The 22,836-nt window shown below is 42.6% G+C and overlaps 1 protein-coding gene across 1 annotated transcript; it reads right to left on the bottom strand.

Moving 5' to 3' along the window:
• Nucleotides 1–3,624: 3,624 nt before the first annotated feature.
• syt9a (synaptotagmin IXa) lies at nucleotides 3,625–22,605 on the bottom strand (the record flags this gene model as incomplete). The annotated part of the gene is made up of 7 exons (XM_079997025.1): nucleotides 22,449–22,605; nucleotides 14,478–14,976; nucleotides 13,663–14,218; nucleotides 6,454–6,574; nucleotides 6,198–6,369; nucleotides 5,624–5,753; nucleotides 3,625–3,693 (listed from the first exon to the last, which is right to left on the bottom strand). Exons 1-7 carry the CDS (start codon nucleotides 22,594–22,596, stop codon nucleotides 3,625–3,627), a joined length of 1,695 nt encoding a protein of 564 aa, XP_079853151.1. The 5' UTR covers nucleotides 22,597–22,605.
• Between the last annotated feature and the right edge of the window lie 231 nt (nucleotides 22,606–22,836).

The following is a 22,836-nucleotide window of genomic DNA, read 5'->3' as shown; positions in this document are numbered from 1 at the left end:
CAAACGAGATCATTCAGATCTCATCCAAACAGGAAACCCAGCTGGAAACCTCGTCCCGCCTCATACGTCAGGTATCCTCCAGGTATCCTGGTGTGATTTGCGTCCGCGCACCGAAGAGCGTCACTCGGGCTTCGGTCGACCGCAGGCAGTTTGGTGATAGACGTGCTGAAGATGTTTTACCGCCTCTGAAAAGGGCAAATTTATTCAAGAAATGCAGCTTCTCCTCAAAAAGATATTCACACGCCATTCAGTACGATCAGAATGGTTTTTTTGATTAATAAAATATAGAATGTAGATGGGAACAGCATGTCTACTAGCTCTTTATGAACTATACACTATTTATGAATTGTGATTTTTCATCGTCATTTCAAACAATGAATTTGCGACGCATTTCTTTGTGATTGCTACAGGTTTTTCCTGGTCCATTCGATTCCATTTAGATGTACGCGGTAGGAATTCTGCGACGGCAACAAGATTTTCGATCCATTCAGTTCAAAGTGAGAGGTGTCGAACCACACAGAGGAGAGGAAGATTTCAATATGAATTTTCAGTTCACGATGGTCCAGTAGGGTCCATCCTGAGCCAGAACTCAGGAATTTCAATTTCCCATATTCAAAGAACCTTGTCCCCATCCTGTCACCAAACCCCGTTCCCAGAAGCTTCCTGAAGGCGGTTGTTTCAGCCGTGATGTTGATTAGGACTCAGCATCATCATCATCATCATCATCATCATCATCAAAACCCCTCAGCACAGGACCCTGTTTCTCCTCCCGTGGCCTCTGTGGTGGATCAAGTTGTACGCTCGTAAAAAAAAATAAAAAATAGAGAGGAGAATGAAAATGTGATGGTGTCGGTCGTCAAAGCCTTTTAAATCTGCATTACCGCAAATCTAGGCGGGAGACTGAGAGACGGGGAAGCAGCGTGCGCAGGTCCGCTGGTTTAGCTCCTATCCACATCATAAGCCGTCGATAATTGCTCGGTCAGAGCGAGTAAAAGCCACGTCGGCTGGCTGCAGTTGTTTTCGCCGTGCATGTGGACCCTTGCACGTAAAAAACTGTCCTTACTTTTCCAAAGGGACATTGTCGGAGTGCTACACATTAATAACCTGCAGACCTGGAGGGATTGGTGTCAGTAGTGATGCGAGACGATTCGCAAACGAGTCGTCATTTGTGAATAAATCAATTACTCTGTCATCGGGAGTCACTCCGTCAGAAGAGCTGTTTGTTTGTTTGCTCGTTTGTTTCGTTCCTGACTTGGCCACTGACTCGGTGAGTGTGGCCAGACGCAAATTCGGCTGCGACTCAAATCTGGATTGGTGAACGAAAAGAGCAACGCGCCCAAACAAGCAACCTTGACTTTTTTATTCAGCGGGTGGGCGAGAGAGAAAATCTTCCGACTCTAAAACCGAAAATAATTACACAGGATTAGAATTAATGTGGGGGGAAAAAAAAAGGCGAGACATTTGCCGTAATTCATATTGACTGTGACTGATTTACACTTTGCATTCAACCATTTTGAATCGGTACGCACAGTTTGCATTCTTCTGCCTAATTGCATAATTTCAAAACACTTAAACAGATTCTTGTTAGAATTTAATTGACAACTTCAACAACTTTGATTCACAACTCCCAGTCTCGCCATCCGTTAGTCAAAAGGGAAAACAGAGTCGGGGGGGGAAAGGAACAACGGTTTTTTGTTTTTTTTACTGAGTGACTCGTGAAACCGAATCTTCAAAAACGAGTTGAACCTTTCATCACGACTACCTGCTATCAGCCTGTCACGCGCTCGGGCCCTTAACCAGAGCTTAATGAGCGACTCCTCATTTAGTATTTAAATCCGTGAGCATATCTACACCCGCTGGTAAAATGAGCAGCTATGGAAGTAGACCAGGTCGTGGTTATAGCGCTCCACTCTGCAGGCTAATCAATCCTGCATTATTCATCTGGAGTGGGTCCTTCAACACAGGCACTATCCACACCAGTACAGCGGTTGTTCATGAATCACAGGATTTTAGTTGTCATCCAAATACATTAGCATGAAAAATGTTATGCACATGGAAATGTGGATTAAGGTTAATTTGCCTCAACCTAAACTATTGAAATGAACCAAATTCATGTTATATATGTTATATATGCATATGGTAAACGAATATAAATGCATATGCATATGCATTTATATGCATATGGTTAAGTTATGAAAACTTTAGTAATGAGGAACAGCTTTAAATTGGGTAAAGCTGCAGGAAGATCTATAAGATATGAATAGCAGTGGGGGTTTCACCAGTTAGTCAACTAGTCGACGACTATAACCACTAGTTAGCACTGTTGACAGCAGACTAGTGGACAACATATTTTTTGTCAATGTCACCAGACTTACAAAAATTATTGTATTAATTAAATCATTTATTCGAATAGTATTTACATTTATATCTTGATCCAGCTATGTTCTAATTGACTTAATTTAATACGGAATTAATAAGAATTAATCAAAAATAATCATCATCATTAAAAGTATGAGACTTTTTTTTTTTTTTTTCAACACATTGTGTTATTGATGAAGTCCTCCTGACATCATTAAAAGTAAGCAAACACAACTAATTAATGATGGCTTGTTAATGCTTTATTGATGAGCGGGAATTATAAGGTGGTAGCTTTTTGTAATATGGAACATTTTAACAGCAGAAACAATAAAGTAACAGCTCTCAACACTAACAGTAGTTTCAAAACTATTTTTTATTTAATTTCCATTTATTTGTTTTTCTCACAAACAAACATTACATCATTTCCACAACTCTCTCCCCAACCCTCGCACCACAGAGGGTAGATTAGTGAATCTTTTTTTTTTCCTTCTGAGATAAATAAAAATCATCCGGTATATACGTCCCTTTAGGTAAAAATAAAGAAACCAACCTGTTTGTGCATCGAAGGGTGATTCACACAATCTGAATTGGCGATCGGTGACATCGTCGTGTTACTCTATCACAATAATATTTATTGATATTATTTGAAATATTTTACTCACAGACACAAAGTCCAGAAAGGAATCTCCACTGCACGTCATGATCAATCGACAGAACTTCACATTCCGCTCTGGGAACAGGAGCGGAAAACAAACAGACGAAGAGAAGGAATCCCATCAAACCATGACCTCATGCACCAATTCAGCACCGAAAAGTGGCCATTCAGCTGGTCATAACACACACTGCAACACGGACAAGCCCCATTAAAACAAGTAGCAAGACAGAGTAGAAAAACAGTGACTACAAACTCAGGCTGAGAACAGAGTGGGAAAAGGTCGCTATTGTTATTACTGTATTTGCCAGATTTTGAAATACCGTTCTATGGAACAGAAGTTTATAAAACAAAAAAAACAACAAAAAAAACCCCCAAAAAAACATCAATTGTTTTGGTCACTCAACATGCAACTAAACCGATCCAGCCTTCCATGCAAAGCTCTCTGAGAAGCAGAGCCAAAGACACGCGTCTCTCGTACCCTTAACATCTGTGAGGACCACACATCTGCACTCGCAGAGCTTATTGTCCAATTTGGTTGATTGGGTTGGATGTTGGGGTGTATTTCCCTCTCCGCTGGGGAGGAGGGCTCCTGGATCAACCACGGGTGAAGGCTACGGAGAGGGAGGCGTCTTCAGCGAATTGCATGAACCTCCCTGGCTGCTGCCGGCGTTTCCTTGGTACTGCAGAGGAACATCAAGCACAGAAGTTTGGAAATGTCACCTCAAATATGCAAATATACAGTTGTACAAATTAAGATGTAGTCCCAGAAGAACTACCAAAGCAACCCAATATCCAAACGTTACCCCAGAAAACCTCAATTTAGACTTAGATCTTTCTGAAAAGCAGAAGGATTTTGGACGACGATACCGATTATGTCGTTGTCCAAAGTGCACGCCCATAGAGAACTCCCTCAACACAATCTGGTAAAGGTAAATAAACAACCCAGTATCACACTTTTTCGTGCTCATAGTCACGAAAAATGTATCTATTGAATCATGTCCATGTCTTTTTTTAGTGACTACACAGAACAAAATGTAAACCAATGCATTTCAACTGGGAGATTTTCCATGACTATTTTCGTGCTGGACTGAACAACGTTTAAACCGATGCATGGAGGGGGGCATGGATGTATTCAAATTTAAAATGCATGGGTTTAAATTTCATTCTGGGATACTGGTTTTGCTTTTTCGTGCTCATAGTCACGAAAATGTATCTATTGAATATTCTATTAAATTCTATTATCTATTCAATTCGAGGTTGGACGAGAATAGGGATAAAGTATACAATTTTTATTTGCGATGTAAAGGAGAAGTACTACACAACCCATAACTCTAAGTGTACCAGCGACGTCTCTGATTGGTGGAGCTTGCTGTTACCATGGAAATGTTTACCGCACTGGCTGATCGGTACATTCAAAATTTTCAGCAAGGCGTGCATGCAAGTTATACCTACAGTTTATCATAAAGAAATGCTGATTTTTATACACATTACATTATCTATGAATGACATTCATACTGAGTGAAATACACATATACCCTATATCCCTATTCTTCAATTCAATATATTAATCTTCGTGACTATGAGCATGAAAAAGCCAAACCAGTATCCCACTTTTGTTCCGTGCTAGACAGAACAACATTTAAACTGATGCATTTTCACTTTGAATACATACATGTAAACTCCCACTGATGAAACAAGTATTAAAAACAACAGCAATGCCCCCAGGAAAATCCGAAACAAAGTGCTTAATTTCCTTGATTATATGGCTCTTCTATTACCCTGTACCACTCCATCGCTCCCTTCGCATTTCCTTCGACAGGCTCGTACCTCTGAGGCACACTCGCGATAAAGCCATTACTCCAGGTTGAGTGCTCCGCTCACACACACTATACTTTAACTCCGCAGCCAGCATCGCTCTCTTCTCCTGTCACAATTCCGCTTCTTTATTTTCCCTACCTCTCCACCGCCAACACTATTTATACTCTCAGGTGTGATGGAGAAATAGTGCAGCACTCCAGTCAGAAATAATTAGGGATGGACCAACGTCAAGGCATCGGATACCCGTCTGATACCAGGTTAAAAGGGGAACCGACGACAGAGAATACCCCAAAAACAAAAATCGAATACAAAGCTTCGCAGATATGTGCAGATATTATTCAAAGAGATGCATGACAGATGTCTCTAATGGGGAATAATGGATCATAATGTAAATGATTATGCTCTAATGGCCCAAAACGTATAGTATGTCAGTCAGTCTATTCTGTTTATTAGAGTAATGGATTTTACCATCCTAGTAACTGACTTATCTTGGAGCAGTGGGCTGCCATATAGCGGCGCCCAGGGAGCTGTTAGGGGGTTAAGTGTATTGCTCAAGGACACAACAGCACGCTACCAGGATGAGCCGGGGATCGAACAGGCAATCTACCTCCTGAGCCCTTGTCCCCACTTAAGAACTGGGATTCAGAATTGCTCTCAATCCATACATAGTGGTCAGTATATAAGGGCATTTAACGTGGGATTGAAGTAACCGTGCCTTGCATAAAGCTCTAACAAATTATACCGCATTGCATGTAAAAGGCACACGACCCTTTTTCCGCCCTTTGACCTCACCTCTACGAGTGGGTGCCAGTGGGCGACGGGCTTCCTGGGGTACGTGAGCATTTCACCCCAGTGGTCTCGGCCGAGGCTCTCTGCGTCGCTGCCCACCCGACACACTCCGATCACCTCATTATGGCCGACGCTTTAGGCACAGGAGAAAGACTTTACGACAAAACCATGGTTTATTGCAAAAAAGAAAAATACATGCTTCGAGTCAGTTAATTCAAAATAATGACAGCTGATCTGTAATCGATAACTTCTCCACCTGCTTTCAAGTCCTTCTTATCTCCTATCTTCTTATTAAATATAAAAACGGAAAATTATCAAAATCCCCAATATCCCATTCAGCATGTCTTGTTTCACTATTAACGTTAATGTCCAATCAGTTACATCAGCTCAGCAACACTGCTGTGCACTACTTTTCTCAGCGGGAGCTCTTAAACTAGGCATACTAGGTATGAAATCCTTTCACATCAAAATGATGTCTAATAATATTAATTTATTGAGTAACTAGCCGTGTAATGAGCAGCAAGCAGGTCATTATCGCGAAATAAGCCCCCGACAGGGTGAAGTTGGAGTGTCTTACCGGTCGTAGTCCATCACTGCGATGAGCAGGCTGATCTGGTCGATGTTCTCAGGAGGAACGTCGAAGACAATGGCTTCATTGTAGACAGGGTTCAGGGTGTTCCTCTTCGTCGACGTCTTCCTCTTCTTCAACCTGCGCCCTTCACACATCAGCGAAACCTTCACGTAGGGATCTGGGAGGAAGGTGGAGGGAGAATTCATTGTCAGTATTTTGGAAAGGGAGACAGGCATGAAGTTGTTTGGTTTATTTCATTTACCGGAGGCTCCGGTGATATCCATAGCTTTGAGATTACGAGCCTTTATCATAGTGATGGTCAACCTGCCCGCAGTCGGCAGGTAGCAGAGGGAGAACATCAGATCTCCAAGATCCACATTATCCTGGAAGACACCAACAACAACACATATCATTAGGTTTGGGTTTACTGTAGCTCATGATATACAGTATGATGCTGAACGCGTCGTCTGGCACGTTGCACTGTACATCATCAGTCTTACAGTGTTCAGCCAAGGTGAGGAAAGCTCCCTTGTATCACATGTTCTAATAATGGAGTGTGTTATTTCACAGGGTAGGAAGACCACATCTGTCATAGAAATAAAAAGAAAAAAAAAAAAAATGGAATTATCACCTGTTCTGAAAATAACTCAATGGAGGTGGTGAGAACCCCCGGATAAACTGTGCACACCGCCAAAGTACCTCACAGAGGATTTCACGCAGTTTAACTCTCGACAGTACAGTAGCTCACGGTGCGTTGTTAGGTTTGACAATTATATTCATTGTTGACTTAATATCCTCTGGCTTTAAATTATCCGAGTGTGGAAACCATACAGCTAAAGAAGGAACCCCGGAAGGACCAAACAATGTAATCATCTAGTAATCGGGCACGCTAAAGGCACCACTGAGACAAACTTAATGGGAAGGCCTGCATGGCGGGGTCACACTCGTTCACATGATTTACACCTGCAGGCTCTTAAGGGGTCTCCAATTAGTCGTACAAACGGCGCTCTTCACGGCCCCACGCCGAACGGCATCAGGCTTTGTAATCATCTCTCCTATCTTAAAGGGTTAGAGACAATTATTTTGTGTCCGAGGAGATGGATGCCCTGCTTTAAAGCAAGGCAGTGGAGTAGATAGAGAGAGAAGGTTCGGTGAAGGGCGATGAATGGATAATGTGAAGGAAGACGAACAAAATCCACATTAGAGAATGGTAAAGCTGCAGGTAAAAAGCACCGGACTAAACTTGTTCAGTGGAAAACTAATTAGAGAAAAGAAAATATATAAAATTAGAAATAATACAAATACATTTGAAAAGGAAGAATAAAAATAAACAAAAATGTGGGGGTCTCTGCCCACAGGTTAGGGTTTAGGGAGGGAGACGGAGTCTTTCTGGCCGTGGCGCGCCAACATGGCGAGAGTTTTTATTGCCACCTTCAACAATAAGGAACGCTGGCCACAAGTATAAATAACAGAATGATGATTATTATAATAGCGAGGTTGCTAATGATCATCATGGGCGCAGGAGGAATGGCACTCCACTGCCGGATTGCTGACGACTCCGTGCACCGATCCCCTCTGCAAGACAGACAAAACACTGACTGGGCAGATTCAAGGCAGCTTGGCTGCTGCGGGAAAGGGCAGCGTGCTTTCGTCCGCAGTCGGTGCTTGACCACGCCCCTTTGTCTGCCACGAAAAAATTAAATATTAATGAATGATTTAATTATATTAACAATAATAATAATAATTATTATTATATATATAATTAAATCATTAATTGTTGTTATAAACGATAAAAAAGTATATATATATATATATATATATATATATATATATATATATATACACTTTTTTCATTTTACAATTCCTTCCAGTGTATAAAAAACAAATTCATGCAGTTTGCACCTATTACATCCAGGGGAATATAACAGCAAATTTATTGAGCCATTGTGTCAAAGTTGTTGGACTGTGAGATATACTCACTGAACACTTTATTAGGAACACTATTCATGCTGCGCTTCTATCACATCCCGAAGGTGCTCTATTGGATTCTGGGAAGGCACTGAGGAACATTAAACTCATTGTCATGTTCGTGAAACCAGTCTCAGACGACTTTTGCTTTGTGACACAGTGGATTATGATGCTGGAAGTAGCCATGAGAAGATGGGTAGATTGTGGCCATGAAGGGATGCACATTGTCAGCAACAATACTCAACTAGGCTGTGGCATTCAAGCGAAGATTGATTGGTATTAGCGGGCCCAAAGTGTGCCAAGAAAAAAATCCCCACACCATTACACCAGCGCCACCAGCTTGATGACAGAAGGCAGGTTGGGTCCATGCTGGTGGCGCCAAATTCTGACCCTACCATCTGTGTGCCTCAGCAGAAATCGAGGTTCATCAGACTCGGCTACGTTTTTGTCCAGGCTTCAACTGTCCAGGTTTGGTGAGCCTGCGCCCATTGCAGCTTCAACCTTCTGTTCTTGGAACAGAAGTGGAACCGGACGTGGTCTTCTGCTGTTGTAGCCTATCCGCCTCAAGCTCCGATCTGTTGTGCATTCTGAGATGTTTTTCCGCTCCCCACATTGGTACAGAGTGGTTAGCTGAGTTACCGTAGCCTTTCTGTCAGCTCCATCCAGTCTGGCCATTCTCCGTTGACCTCTCTCTTCAACAAGGCATTTCCGCCCGCAGAACTGCCGCCCACTGGATGATTTTGGTTTTTCGCACGATTCTAGAGCAAACTCTGGAGGCTGCTGAGCGTGACAATCCCGGGAGATCAGCCGTTAGAGGAAAAAACTCAAACCAGCCCGTCTGGCACCAACAATCACGCCACAGTCGAAAACACTGAGATCACACTTTTCCCCCATTCTCATGGTCGATGTGAACATTAACCAGAGCTGCTGACCACTGTCTGCATGATGTTATGTATTGCACTGGTGCCACATGTTTGACTGATTAGATAATTGCATGAATAAATAGGTGTACAGCTGTTACAAATAAAGTGCTCAGTGAGTATATACAGTAGTATATCTGTCTGTCTGTCTGTGTGTGTGTGTGTGTGTGTGTGTGTGTGTGTGTGTGTGTGTGTGTGCGCGTGTGTGTGCGCGTGTGTGTGTGCGTGTGTGTGTGTGTGTGTGTGTGTGTGTGTGTGTGTGTGTGTGCGCATCTGGACTTTCATTCACTTCCATTGAGACATTCCCTTGCAGAGAACCCGTCTTCTTCGCCTCCAGTGAATGGAAGCCTCAAGGGCACACAGTAATACTGAATGGATCAAATGGATGAGCAATTTAATCCCATTTTCTGAGCTACTTCTTGAAACAGCTTTTGTCTCATATTGGGAGAGCACAACGATGCAGGAAGAGAGGACTGGAGGAGGGAAAGGTTCTGGTTGTTTTCATTTTACATTTCTGTTTCTCAAGCTCAGTTGCCTGCACTGGCTCTCCTCCGCATTTGACCAAAATGCTGTGCGCTGGTTATTTTAGGTCACGCGCCAAAATTGCATTGCTGAACTACATGGCCAGCAAATTTATGTCTATTTATATTTGCTGGACATCTTTTGTGACTTTTGAATTTCTTTCTTTCTTTTCTTTCTTTCGACGTTCTTTCTTCATGAATGTCACTACAAATACGCGGGTGTGACAGATGTATGCCATTGGTAGCAACTGCATTCCCAGAAACATCCACAAGCAAATTGTCAAACCAAAATAGACCAAACATCTGATGGAGTAAACTACGCAAACTTTACAATGGTGTGATTCATCATGTGGCATCCTTGTAGTTTTACTTTTAAATACAATATCAAAGAGGTATCAATTAAAGAAGCAGGTTGTGTGTGTGTGTGTGTGTGTGTGTGTATGAGTGCGTGCGTGCATGCCTGCGTGTGTTTGTGCGTCTGATTTGTGTGTTACAAAGACAGTAAAATATAAAATGACAGGCGCATAAAGATGAGAGGGAGAGCCGTGGTTTCACAGGAAGTGAGAACTAAAACACTGCAGGTTGTTAAAGAAGCTCTGATGGAAACCCAGGTCTTACTGAGACGGTTTTTGTTGTTTTGCCAGTTCAGCTGTCACATTTCTTATTCCATTTTATTGCTTTTTTTGATTCATCATACGCCCTGCATGTCATGTTAATCAGATGCCTTCCCCGCCGTGGTCTTTTGGAGCAAAATATTCATTAATTTATGGCATTTTTTTTCAGTATAACCTGTGTAAAATCCCATCCAGAATCCAATCCAAGGTCCTCAGATTGTCGTAAATCGTAAATATTGTTGTAAATTCTAAAAACCTGTGTGTGTTTGTGTGTTTGTGTGTGTGTGTGTGTGTGTGTGTGTGTGTGTGTGTGTGTGTGTGTGTGTGTGTGCGTGCGTGTGTGTGTGTGTGTGTGTTCCCCAGAGTGGCTGGGACAAGCTCATAACAGTCTGTGTGTTGTTGTTGTTGTTGTATTATTATTATTATTATTACCGAGACAGAGAGAGAGAGCGTCGTCCCCCCCCCCCCCCCCCCCCTATCGTCTTGATGAATAATCTTTTAAATGCATGATGAATAATTGAGAATCACAAAGAGTAATGCCTGGTAATTAAGCAGCAGTAAAATTAGGAGGAAAACAACATGGCCGGGTGGAGCACTGTGCTCTGGTGAACTTACTTTCTTACTTATCCTGCTTATTCCTGCAACCAGGTCTGCAAAGCACAGGTAAACAGCATATAGAATTATCTTTCAAGATGTTGGCATGTCTTAATGCTGTGGGATGAATCCAGCACAGAGTCGGCTCTTTCAGTTAAATGTAGGATTTACTCTTGGCCAAAATAGCTTTTAATGTAGCTCTGGTGGTTAAATAAAAAAAAATAATTATATTGTTCCTTGCAGCACTTGAGACAAAATAAACTTTTAATTTGTTAAGCTTGTTTGACGTGATGGAACAAGATTAATACTGAAAAAAAAAAAAAAAAAAAAGACAAAACAGGAATATCGAACGAGGTAGTACAATAAAGGGTGACTGAATAAACAGATAAACACCAGGAGGAGACGATGAATGGAGAATGTGTGGCAGCTGAAATAGGAGCGATATGGAGGGGTATATGTTATCACAAAGATTCGATTATTTCCTGTTAAACAGCATTTTGCAATAATCCTTTGATCAGTGAATAATAATATTAACATGGACGCGAATGGTTAAAAGGAAACACTTTCCGGTGCAGAGGAGAACAAGCCGGTGGATTTAAACAGAATAATCCTTAAATGTCAGGTGGATTATTGAGCGTGAAAAAACCCAGGTCACGTGAGGTCAACTGGAAACCCGAAATACAGGGTGCATGTAATGTAAAGCTGTTAAACTGCGCTAAATAGTCCTTATTGTTGATCATCATTATTATACAGTTGGTACGTTATATATATCGACTACTTCATTGATCTCGCGTCCATAATTTCCCAGGACTGGAATGAACCAGCAGTTTCTGATCAATAATGATGGGAAAGTAATTTTTGACCATGTCAATGGTGATCAGTCGCGGCGAAATATCGTCCGCAAAGACGCACTGAAACAAACGATCGAATGCTCTCAACTGCATTCATAATAGCTTATCCCATATCCATTAGTCTATTTCCTTTATTTCTACTTCTACTTTTGAGTTATTTTATTTTATTTTATTCTATATTATTCTATTTACTTACTGCATTACGTTTTAGGAATCGATTGGTTTCAGTTAGTCAGTCAGGTAGAAATTAGGTAGCTTTTGTGTTCAGTCTAGAACATATTGTGCATAATCACCGGGTGCATTGCATTGACATTTCACTGCATATATGTATGGAAGTATGTATATGTACGTGACAAATAAACCTCTTGAATCTTGGATCTTGAATCTTGCAATGTTCTGACATTTGGCAAAAGAAAGAAAAAGACGTGGGCTCGGGGAGAGACAAAAAGTTGATGTGGACAATTTTACCAAGTGGCAGCCTTTAAACTAGGCATACACTTATCAAATCAAATCAACATTCCGTCTCAATGTCTTATTTTGTTTCGGAAGAAGATGTGTATTACTTTTCTATTTTTTTTTACTGTATTCTTGGCCTCATTACCGTAGATTGAACCTCGTCGTTTAATGGTTGGTCCCTGGAGAAAGTTGAGTAAATAGCTTATTTTCTGAGTCTCCAAAAGCTGGCATCAACCAGCAAATTTCACCGATTCTATCTTCTGCTCTCCCCCCCTAAACCACAGATAATCGTCCTGGGTCCTTATGAAGGCCATCAAAAAAAGAAGTGCCACCGAAGATGATTTATCATTTGATTGCACGGCGGTCTGTGCTGTAAAGTAGAAGTCATCGTCTGCCTGTTCCTCATCACTGTGACCCTCAAGAAAAACAACTACAGCAATGTCACATGATGAGCCTCATCCAGCCACGCAGATGTGTCTTGTATTTCTCTACCGGGCGGGCGGGTCGGTTGTAGTTTTCATCAGGGTTCCGCCGGCTTTATTGCAGACCAGAGGAGAAATCATGAAAAATCCCAACTTCTGAGTATTTTCCGAATAATATATATTAAAAAAACCGCTATGACGTATAAAAGCAGCAAAAATTGCCATAGTCTGTCAGAGATGTCGGAGAAGAGAATTTTCCCGTCTTCATCGGGAAAAACGTGATTATTTCTCAGGAGCGTCGGTAGCAATGTACGCCACAGGCCTGTCTAGATGGCAGCGGTGGGAAAAGAGCGAACTCTGTGAGCGCCGTCTGAGCAGATGGAAATACATATAAATGAACTTCCAAATGGTGGCTTCATGTTTCGTTGTACAAACAAGTCGTGCGCTCCCCCTGGCCGGCAAGCCACCGCGTTCATCAGGAGGCAATCTGGAACGGAGCTAGGCGGCTGTTTGTCTCCGCAAACAGATTGACAGCGGGAGATTTTTTTTTTTTCTCCGACAAGAGGGACGGCCCAAGGAATCATCCAATAATCGGCCAAACCCAACTCTTCTCAAAATAAGAAAAGCCATCGATACATGCTACAAACCTCTTCAAGGCGGGTTCGACGAAGTACGAATAAATCTCGGTTTATCGCGCTTCTTGCTATAAGTGCAATGTAATGAGTTTAGTTTGAGTTTGCCTGCAGAATATTTCTAGACTACGCAAGCCTAACTGCAGGGTAGCTGGAGTCCCCAGGCAGAATTATTGATCAGGGAGTACGCCAGGGCATCGATCAATGGTTCTTTGCTCCCGGCTAAAGGACCTTGGCGCTTGGCTGAGACGGAGCAAAGTCATCAGAAGTAAATCCCCCTTACAAAGTAAGAGCTGTCCAGCAAACGCACCAATTAATTCCTCCCTCATTCCCCAAGACGGCTCAACTCACTGAGCAGTCCGGCAATAAACTCTTTCTTCTCCTACCATAAAGAATTTAAGAAAACTCCTAGGTGCGTCAACTAAACCTTTAGAACCTAAACCACCGTTTTCAGTTACTCCGGCTTCGGAAATTCTGTTTGTGATTAACTCACCGTGGAAACGTACTGGATTTCCAGGCAGAGTTTTGTTTCCCTCGGGAAGTCCACCAGATCCAGGAAGTTGTCCACCACCACTTGGCCGATGATGTCGTGCCGGGAAAATCGGTCAAAGTCATAGACGCTGAAGTGCAGTTTACGTGTAGGCAATTCAGAATAGGCAACAGGAAACAGGAAGACCTCGTCGAACACGGGGTTCAGCGTCTTACGGTGCACCTTGGTCTGATGCTTTGTCATGCGATCGGGCAACAGGTAGATCTTCACGTAAGGGTCGGAGGTCCCGGAGAAGTCCTTGGCTGGGAGGTCCTCGGCCTTGTGGATCTTGACGATGAGCTGTTCAAGGTCACAGTCAAATCTGAGGATAAAATGGAGGCGGCCGCAGCCCCCTCCTCTCCGGCCGCCGTCGTCGCCCTCCAGTGAGCGCTGCTTGTAGAGCTCGGGTTTGAGGCGTCCAAGACCCAGCCCCATTCCAGTCAAAGAATCCTGCCTCTGGAACTGGGCCATGTTGAAATCTGGGTTGGAGAGGTTCATGTGTCTGCGGATGGAACCTTGCCTGTGTTGGCCAGAAGGAAAAAATATAAATATAAAAAACGTCAACATACAACATTAATGTGCTCTGTGAAACAAGACATGAATCTGCAGGAGATAATAGACCGGCGTGCAGTTTGTAAGTAATCACAATTGCAAAGAAAATGTTTGACAGAACACAGCAAGGCTGCAAATAACTGAGGATGAATGATAGCTGGGGGAAAAAAGCTGTTACCACAGCTGCAGAGAAATATAAATTTCTGTAACAACAATATGTTACTAACCCAATTTCAGACATTGAGCGCCCGGAGGGTGGCGGTTCGGTTGTCTGCCTCTGCATACGGGGATTACTTTGAACGCCATTCTCGCGGCTTTTGCTCTGGGCATCGAGGGGAATGTCTGGAGAAGTGTGACTGATCTTCATAGCTGCCTCCGGCGTTGGCATGACCACCGGCGGCGGCGAGACAGGTGTCACCGGCACTTCCACGGACACCACTGATGCCACGGGGGTGGGCTCTCTGGCAATGGGGCAGTGGGTTGGCTCAGGGTGGTTGTGTGCAGGGGGGTCCACGGCAGTGTAGACTGGCTGTCGCGGTGGATTCTGGGAGGGTAATGGCGGGGCCATGACGGGATTGATGTGCCCTTGGGGCTCCTTGGTGCCGGGAGAAAGTCCACGCTCCCGCCATGGTATCCAGCAGAGCTTCCAGGAGACAAACAGGGACACCCCAAACAATGCCAAGCCACAGGCTGTCACCACCAGCGACAAGAGGCTCACTGATACATCTGTTGGGGAGATAAAGAAGACAGGAAAACAGGATATAGTGGGATTAGTTTGCCTGTTTTCACGCTGTTGCAGTGCCAACCTACAGTGGGCTGTGCATCCTGCAGCCAACATTGGCTTTTGGCAAAAGCTGCAGCCTCCTTGTCATTGACAGCCAAGGAAAGTGATTTTTTTGTGTCATATTCTCGGCTGACAAAAATACCCTCTAAGATGCTACCCTGTGCCTTCCAAAGCGTCCATTAAATTGATGCTAGAGTGACATTCAGAACTGAGTATGTGGATTTGGATGTATTCCTGGAACCTCTTTCAGCCTAACCTGGGACACCTAAAGTAAGTGGCTCGTGCTAATATCTTTGTGCAGATATAAGTTTAGATCACTTCAAGTTCTGTTTTGATTCAAGATCAAGATTCAAGAGGTTTATTCGTCACATACATATCCATACGTTCATACATATATGCAGTGAAATGTCTTTACAACGCACCCGGAGATTATGCACAATTAAACATAATAGCTAACCCGATTCCTACCTAGCTAAGTAACTGAAACTAAGTGATTCCTAAAACGTCATGCAGTTAGTGAATAGAATAATATAAATAAAATTAAATAAAAATTAAAGACTCAAAAGCCTAATACAAAGTCGGGGTACAAAATAGAAGGAGATAGAGTTATGTATGTGGGATAGGCATCAACCATCAATCTAACGCATGATAAAGATAGAAATCTAAAAGAAGACAAATGCTTGGAGTTAATGATATTTAAATGTGCTTTCCTTACACCAGCACAGATGTCACTTTTTTACCGCCGTGGAAAGAGGTGTGAGATGGAAACCAGTCAAAAAAAGAGTTCTCTGAATCATCTCTCTCACTTTCGCACACAGTCACATAAGTGATTCCACGGAACAAGTGTTGGATTAATGATTCCAGCCAGAGAGTCGTCTTTAAAAAAGGGGGGCATTATAATTTATAGATTAGAATGCAACAACACAGCTATGCGTTATCCAAACTATTCACAATGGAAGTTCTATGGAAAATGAGAAACACAACTAATCCTTTGGTTGACATCAACTTCATACAATGAGCATATCCTATCATATTACTTTTGATGAAATTGCTATTTTTCCATCATTGGATGTTGGGAAAAATAATTAACAATCTTAAAAACTTGAATTGCTGAGCACTTCCACTAATTCCCAGAGTACACATTAGCATATACAGCAGTTCAGTGTGCGTGCTTGAATATATACTGTATGAATAAACTAGAAATTGCTTTGTAGCGGCAGATCTCCGCCAAGACAGTTCCCTTCCCTGATCCGTGCAATGGACAGATCAGTTGTGCTGACGCCCGTCATGTCGCCAATGAAGTCAATAAAAAGTTCAAACAGGTGAATTTCCAAAAGACCAACTTGACACATTTGTCCCACAGATCTTGCGGTGCCGTACTGTTGTTTACTATACTGTATATCTCCCTACTCACTTTTTCCACATGCACTTTACTGCACACATCTGTATATACAAATTGCCTATTCCATATACATAACTCTATTCCCTTCTATTTTGTACCTCCACATTGTATTATCTTTTTGAGTTTCATTTTATTTTATTTTATTTTATTTATATTATTATATTCACTAGCTGCATTACGTTTTAGGAATCACTTAGTTTCAGTTAGTTAGCGAGGTAGGAATTAGGTTAGCTATTGTGTTCCGTTTAGTAACTATTGTGCATAATCTCCCGCTGCATTGCAAAGACATTTCACTGCATATATGTATGAACTTATGTATATGTATGTGACAAATAAACCTCTTGGATCTTGAATCTTGAATCAGATCTTGATCATATTCCATATCTTGGTCAAAAAGGTACCTACATATAGACCTTGATGAGACATATTTCCCTGCTGTTGTCATTTAGACAAATCACCTCGAATAATTTTCCTGCCTAAATTAAGATTTAGGCAATGTTGGCAGCGTGTTCGTGAACTGGCATGAACACACCCCGCTAATCTACATTTCCTTTTTGCTCCTTCCAAATTTGTAAAGTGGAGCCTGCACGTTCCCAAAGCAAAGCGTAAATGCTTGTGCCCTGTAATGACATCACACGCAGAAAAACGAGCTTCACAAAGCTCTGGGCGACTTTTGGCCTCAATTACGTCAAATGATACACTTTAAAGAGCAGTTTCTACGCTTGTACTGATTTCCAGGTATCTTTGTTAAAGACAGTTCTGTTTTCTTTGGAGTATCTATGGGGAAAGACATGGTGTTGAGATGCAGTACCGGAGCTGGCCACCATACCAGGTGAAAAGCGGCCCACCTCCAGCTGGGGGCTGGCGTTTACCCGAAAGTCTGCCATCTTACAACATTTTTTATATAAAGGAAATAGCCCCTGTAAACAATGGTAGAGGGAGGCAAAAGCAGGACTGGGCTCGACTAACACAGAGAACAGATGCCGCAATAACAACCAACCTGCCAAGAGCTTCGCTATTTACACAGTGCAGGTAACTACGCCCCAAAACGGACTTGGCGCCTGTGATGTCATCCGTTGGTGTCTGAATTGGGTGACTAGGAGGGTCAGAGCACTGTCTGAAACCGAGCCAGAACTTTTTTTCAAACTTGGACGGCGGGGCGGAGCCTTGCTGTGCGCAGGTGGGGAGGGAAACCACCAGACAGTCACAAGAAGGAAAGGGGCACGCCCACCTTGCGCGACGGCAATTGTATGGCCTGTCGCTGAAGACAACCAAACCCTCAAATACGCCCCTCTATAAGCTTTCATGTCTTATTTATGGAACGATCATTTAACAATGCAGACACCCATGAGAAAAAGTAAACCTAAATATTGAGACCCTAACGTCTTGCAGGAAAAATAGTGATTTTATATTGATAGGGAGAAGTTTCTTATTTTCCATTGATTTCCATTCAGTTTGAGGCTTCCTGGACCCAAAATCTGCACTCTGGAGGCCGAAAAAAATAGAAAATACTCAGATCCCATCTCGCCATGATAAGCAGAGAGCCACAGTAAATGATATTGCCATATTCAGATGCCATATTTCCATATTCTCTTTTCCGTTCTCGCACAAGAAAGCGCTTCCTCGCTTCTTCTCCCCATCAATACCCGAGCGCGATGTATGGTGGGTAGGTATTCATTCATTCTGACGGCCCTCTATATTTGACAGCCCAACCAAATGCGCTAAGCTCGCGGAGTCGTCACAGAATTAGAATCAGAATTTATTTTCCACAAATGACTCTGTGATAATGCAAGAGGCTTGCTTGAGTCATGTTCGCGTCACATTAAGACTTTGAATGGAATTAGGTTTAATGGAACTCGGGATTACTGGATAGGGCACAATTTAGGAAGATATTCGGTTGCCCCAAAGAGTATGGAGGACTTCTCCCTATAAATATAAAATCACAATTTTTACGCATATCTTATTATATTATCCATTGCATAGTTCAGCGCTCGGTAAGTGCTATTTAAATTGTGTATGATGATCCATGGAAGGAGGATTTTTGCACGCTTGATAAAAGCTGTGTTATGATGGGAGAAACACATTCAGATAATACAGACCACTAACCCATTTTCCAAAGTTAGAACATGAATCTCAGTAGCTTCTGAAGTTGGGTAAGCTTCCTGCTCTCTGTTCGATGAAAGCAAATACCCAGAATTCAAAGGGTGATATCATTTGAAAAGTGTGTCGTGGTCGCTCAACGCCGTTGTTTTTTTCTCCATCCAACATGCGTACCACACATACGTGTCATACACACACAGCGTGGGGTGTCAGGCGAGGAGAAACAGCGTAATCCTTTGATTTAGCGAGGCAACGTTAAAAGTTCCTCTGAAAGCGCTACCTCCTTCTCCAGCCGGAGACGCTCTGCTCTTTCAAGTGCCGCTTTGATGATGCCATCGCCGTATGACTAACCCGATAAACACACGTTTCTTTAAAAAAAGATAAAGCAGAGGGAGTGCGCTTTCAGTGCTGTCATTGAAAATGTGAAACACGCCTTTCAACCCATCAAAACGAAGCCCTGTTGGTGGAATCTGAAATTATGTGCCGTGAATCTGGGAAGCGCCTGTGGACGCAATATGGATGGATCGCACATTAGGTCAAATATTTGGAGATGTCACAATCTATCCATCCACCACACATCCATGTATGTATGTATGTATGTATGTATGTATGTATGTATTTATGTATGTATTTATCTATCTATGTATCTATGTATGTATGTATGTATCTATCTATCTATTTATCTATCTATCTATCTATCTATCTATCTATCTATCTATCTATCTATCTATCTATCTATCTATCTATCTATCTATCTATCTATCTATCTATCTATCTATCTATCTATCTATTTATCTATCTATCTATCTATCTATCTATCTATCTATCTATCTATCTATCTATCTACCCATCCATCCACCTACCTTCCCATCCACCCTATCCACCCATCCATCTATATATCTATCAAAGGAATGTAGAAACTGTCCAATATACAATAAAAGATACATGAAAAATAACAATAAACCTGTGCATTTAGACATAGGGGGGCCGTGTATTATTACACTGTTCTGGGCTCTGACAGTGGCATAAAATCAACAAAAATGCCATGATTTGTGAGAAATAACCAGTACTTCCACACAAAAGAGGCGCTGGAGAAGTGAAAAAAACGGCGCGTTGTGGTCGGACCACGCCGGCTCTGGCGCTGGGACGCTGGAGGATTTCTCGCTGTGATTTTTGGAGAGTGATCTATCTGGACGGGCTGGGGGAGGAGGCCCCGGAGACGCAAGAACATCGATCGTGCTCCAGCACGTAGTTGGCCTGGCAGGTTGCCTCGCGCTGCCAGGAGGGGGAGAAAAAAAAGAAAATCTATAGACACCTGGTGGGACTGACAGAGACTGAAGCAGACTAAGTTTAGAGCCAGAGACCACAGAAGGTTCTGGAGAGTAGGAGGCGCCCCAAGCGCCGAGAGAAGAAATATTTAGGATCTGATGTTTCCATTTGCCAACGTCCTTCAGAGAAAAAAAAAAAAAAAAAACCCCACTGTGGGAACAAGACAGGAGCGGTTTTGAGACCGTGGACGCCTGTGGGGGGTCATATTACATGATGTAGGAGCGTGAGAAGATGGAGCGTTTATGGTAGTTTCTTAAATATTTATTGTGAGCAAATGCAAATATTTTATGAAAGAACCGGTAGCCTTCCCCCAAAATGTCATCCAAGTATGAGTTATGTAAGTATTCATCAACAAATATTGTGATTTTTGATTATGTCAATATCGCCCAGCCTCTGATTTCTCATTAACACCGATGGACATCATGTAATGTAATCGACACAAGAGTGAGCGGCATGAATATGAATCTCATGAAGGACGCTGCTGATGCCTGACCCACAGTGCAGGATTTTTCAAATATTAACAGATTTAAACACATTCATTCATTTTTAACGCCATTTAACAGTTTTGCTCCTATAGCGTGTGGAGAGCCCAAACAGCACACCACACACTAACAGAGTCCTTTCACCAACAACCAGAGTCCTAATCTTGCGAAGCCACGCGGGATTTGACACCAAGGTGTGGCAACGCGAGACAACTGGAGTCCCGGGACAACCAGAAATCTTGTGCAATCAAATGTGAACAACGATGGTAAACAAATACGGTAATAAAGAAAACAATTTTTTGACAGAGAATCCAAAAGGCAAAATGAAAAAAGCAATGGATGAAGTGATGGCGATGGCATGAACATGGACTGTGACCTCGGCACGATAATAATATAATTTATTAAAATATAATAATTTGCTCAGGATTGTTTGAAGGGGGAAACCGAGCCCAAAATCGGCTTTGATTATCTCGTCGTGCGTTCCCCCGCCTGAGTTCCAAGTCTTTCCGAAGAGTTTGAATTCCTTACCTGGTGCAGTGCCAGCACATGTGAGAAATGCACTTTATTATCTTATAACAACACGGACATCCAGGGTTTATTCCCACATTCTGTGATTAAAATGCAAGTAGAGTTCAGAGGCCTGCGGCACCAACTGACCCAGCAGCGTGAGGCTCCTGTTTGTACATACTGTAATGACACTCACTGCATTGCAACAAGTGGAAGAAATGAAAGAATAATGAAGCCGACGCAGAAGAAATAACGTTGCACGTGATTGATCTGAAGTCTGTGACTAATTATCCACCCCCCACACACACACACACACACACACACACACACACACAGACACACACAGACATGCACACACACTTCCACCTGCACAGTCCTGATCCTGTTTCCCTGGGTCACATCTGTGCCAGTGACCTACTGTTTGGAGTTGGACCCAGTCATATCTCTTCTAGAGTTCTTTTCTTTCTTTCTTTCTTTCTTTCTTTCTTTCTTTCTTTCTTTCTTTCATCTACTTTTTATTTTGTCAGCGCTGCAGGGTGACACTTCTTAGCTGCTCACATTTCCCTGATTGCTGATGGATAGATGGATGGATAGATAGACAATAGACAGATAGACAGTCAGACAGACTGGCAGACTGACAGACTGACAGAATGATAGAATGACAGACTGACAGACGGATAGACAGATAGACAGATAGATAGATAGATAGATGGATAGAAAGAGAAAGAGGTAAAAGAGATACCTGCATGATTTTAAGCTTCCTTATCTCTCTCTCTCTCTCTCTCTCTCTCTCTCTCTCTCTCTCTCTAGCCCCCCCCCCCCCCATCTCTCTCTCTCCCCACCCTCCCTCTCTCTGGGGTGTTGGTATTTAAAAATGTTCTCTTAGCGATGTAGACCACGTGGTGTTGGTGATAAGGAAATGGAAACTTCAAGGAAGACTGGTGCAGAGACACAAAGCTTGCATAAAAATGTAGTTTAAAGAGTATCATATATGCATCTTTGCACATGCATATGTGTTCTAAAAGGTAGGGGCCATTCCAAATATGAATTTGAAAGGTTGCACCATATTCCGTAATATATATATATTATTTTCATATGTATTTATTTGGATGTATTTTCACAATAATTTTTTTTAATTTTTTCATATTTGATCTCATTTTATTCTTTTTTTTGGGGGGTGGCGGGGGGGGGGGGGTTCACCATACCTACTGTATTTGAATTCCTTTTACACTATATTCTTTGGTTTTATTTTCCACAAAATCTCACCATATTCATTCAATATATGTATTTGGATTTATTTTCCGTTCGGATTTGTAATTCAGTTCCACCATATTCTTTTTCTTTTTTTTTTTCACCACTATTCACCACTTTTAACATGGGTAATTCGAATTTTTATTCGAATTTCCCACGTTTATCCGGATTTATTTTCACCGTCATTTTCTCACAGTACAGGCATCCAATGACGCCTATGAAGCGCTTCCATATCCAGTTATTCGAATTGCTGTCCCAAATTAGGAATATAATGAAGATAAGGTCCAACAGCCTCATAGTATGCTGAATGCATGTGTGTTGGAAAACGGTGCTCGTTCCTCACCTGAGTCGCTGGGTCTGGGTCTGGCCAGGTCCCTGAAGTAGTAGATGAAGTCCACGCAGTGCGTGTTCTGCACGTCACCCTTGGAGCACAGGTCCGACAGCAGCTCCAGAGCTGTCTTACAAATCTCATCATCTGCGTCTCCAGGCATCTCCCACCACCAGCATCCTCCTCACGGATGGAGGGGATGGGGGGGATTCCACCGCACCACACCACTCCCCAGTCCCAGTAAACCCACCGGTCCACTGGTCCACGGTGCGTGGAAAAAAAAACAAACAAAAAAAAAAAACCCCCCACTGACGCGCGGACCAAACGAGTCTAGTTCAGATGAAATCCAGATCGGGGCCGCGAGCTGCGATCACCCTTCGTGTTCCGGTTCCCCGGCCGGGCG

This window comes from Zeus faber (genome assembly GCF_960531495.2).
Source record: "Zeus faber genome assembly, chromosome: 3".
In the NCBI taxonomy this organism is placed as follows: Eukaryota; Metazoa; Chordata; class Actinopteri; order Zeiformes; family Zeidae; genus Zeus; species Zeus faber.
This window is presented reverse-complemented; position numbering and strand designations above follow the sequence as displayed.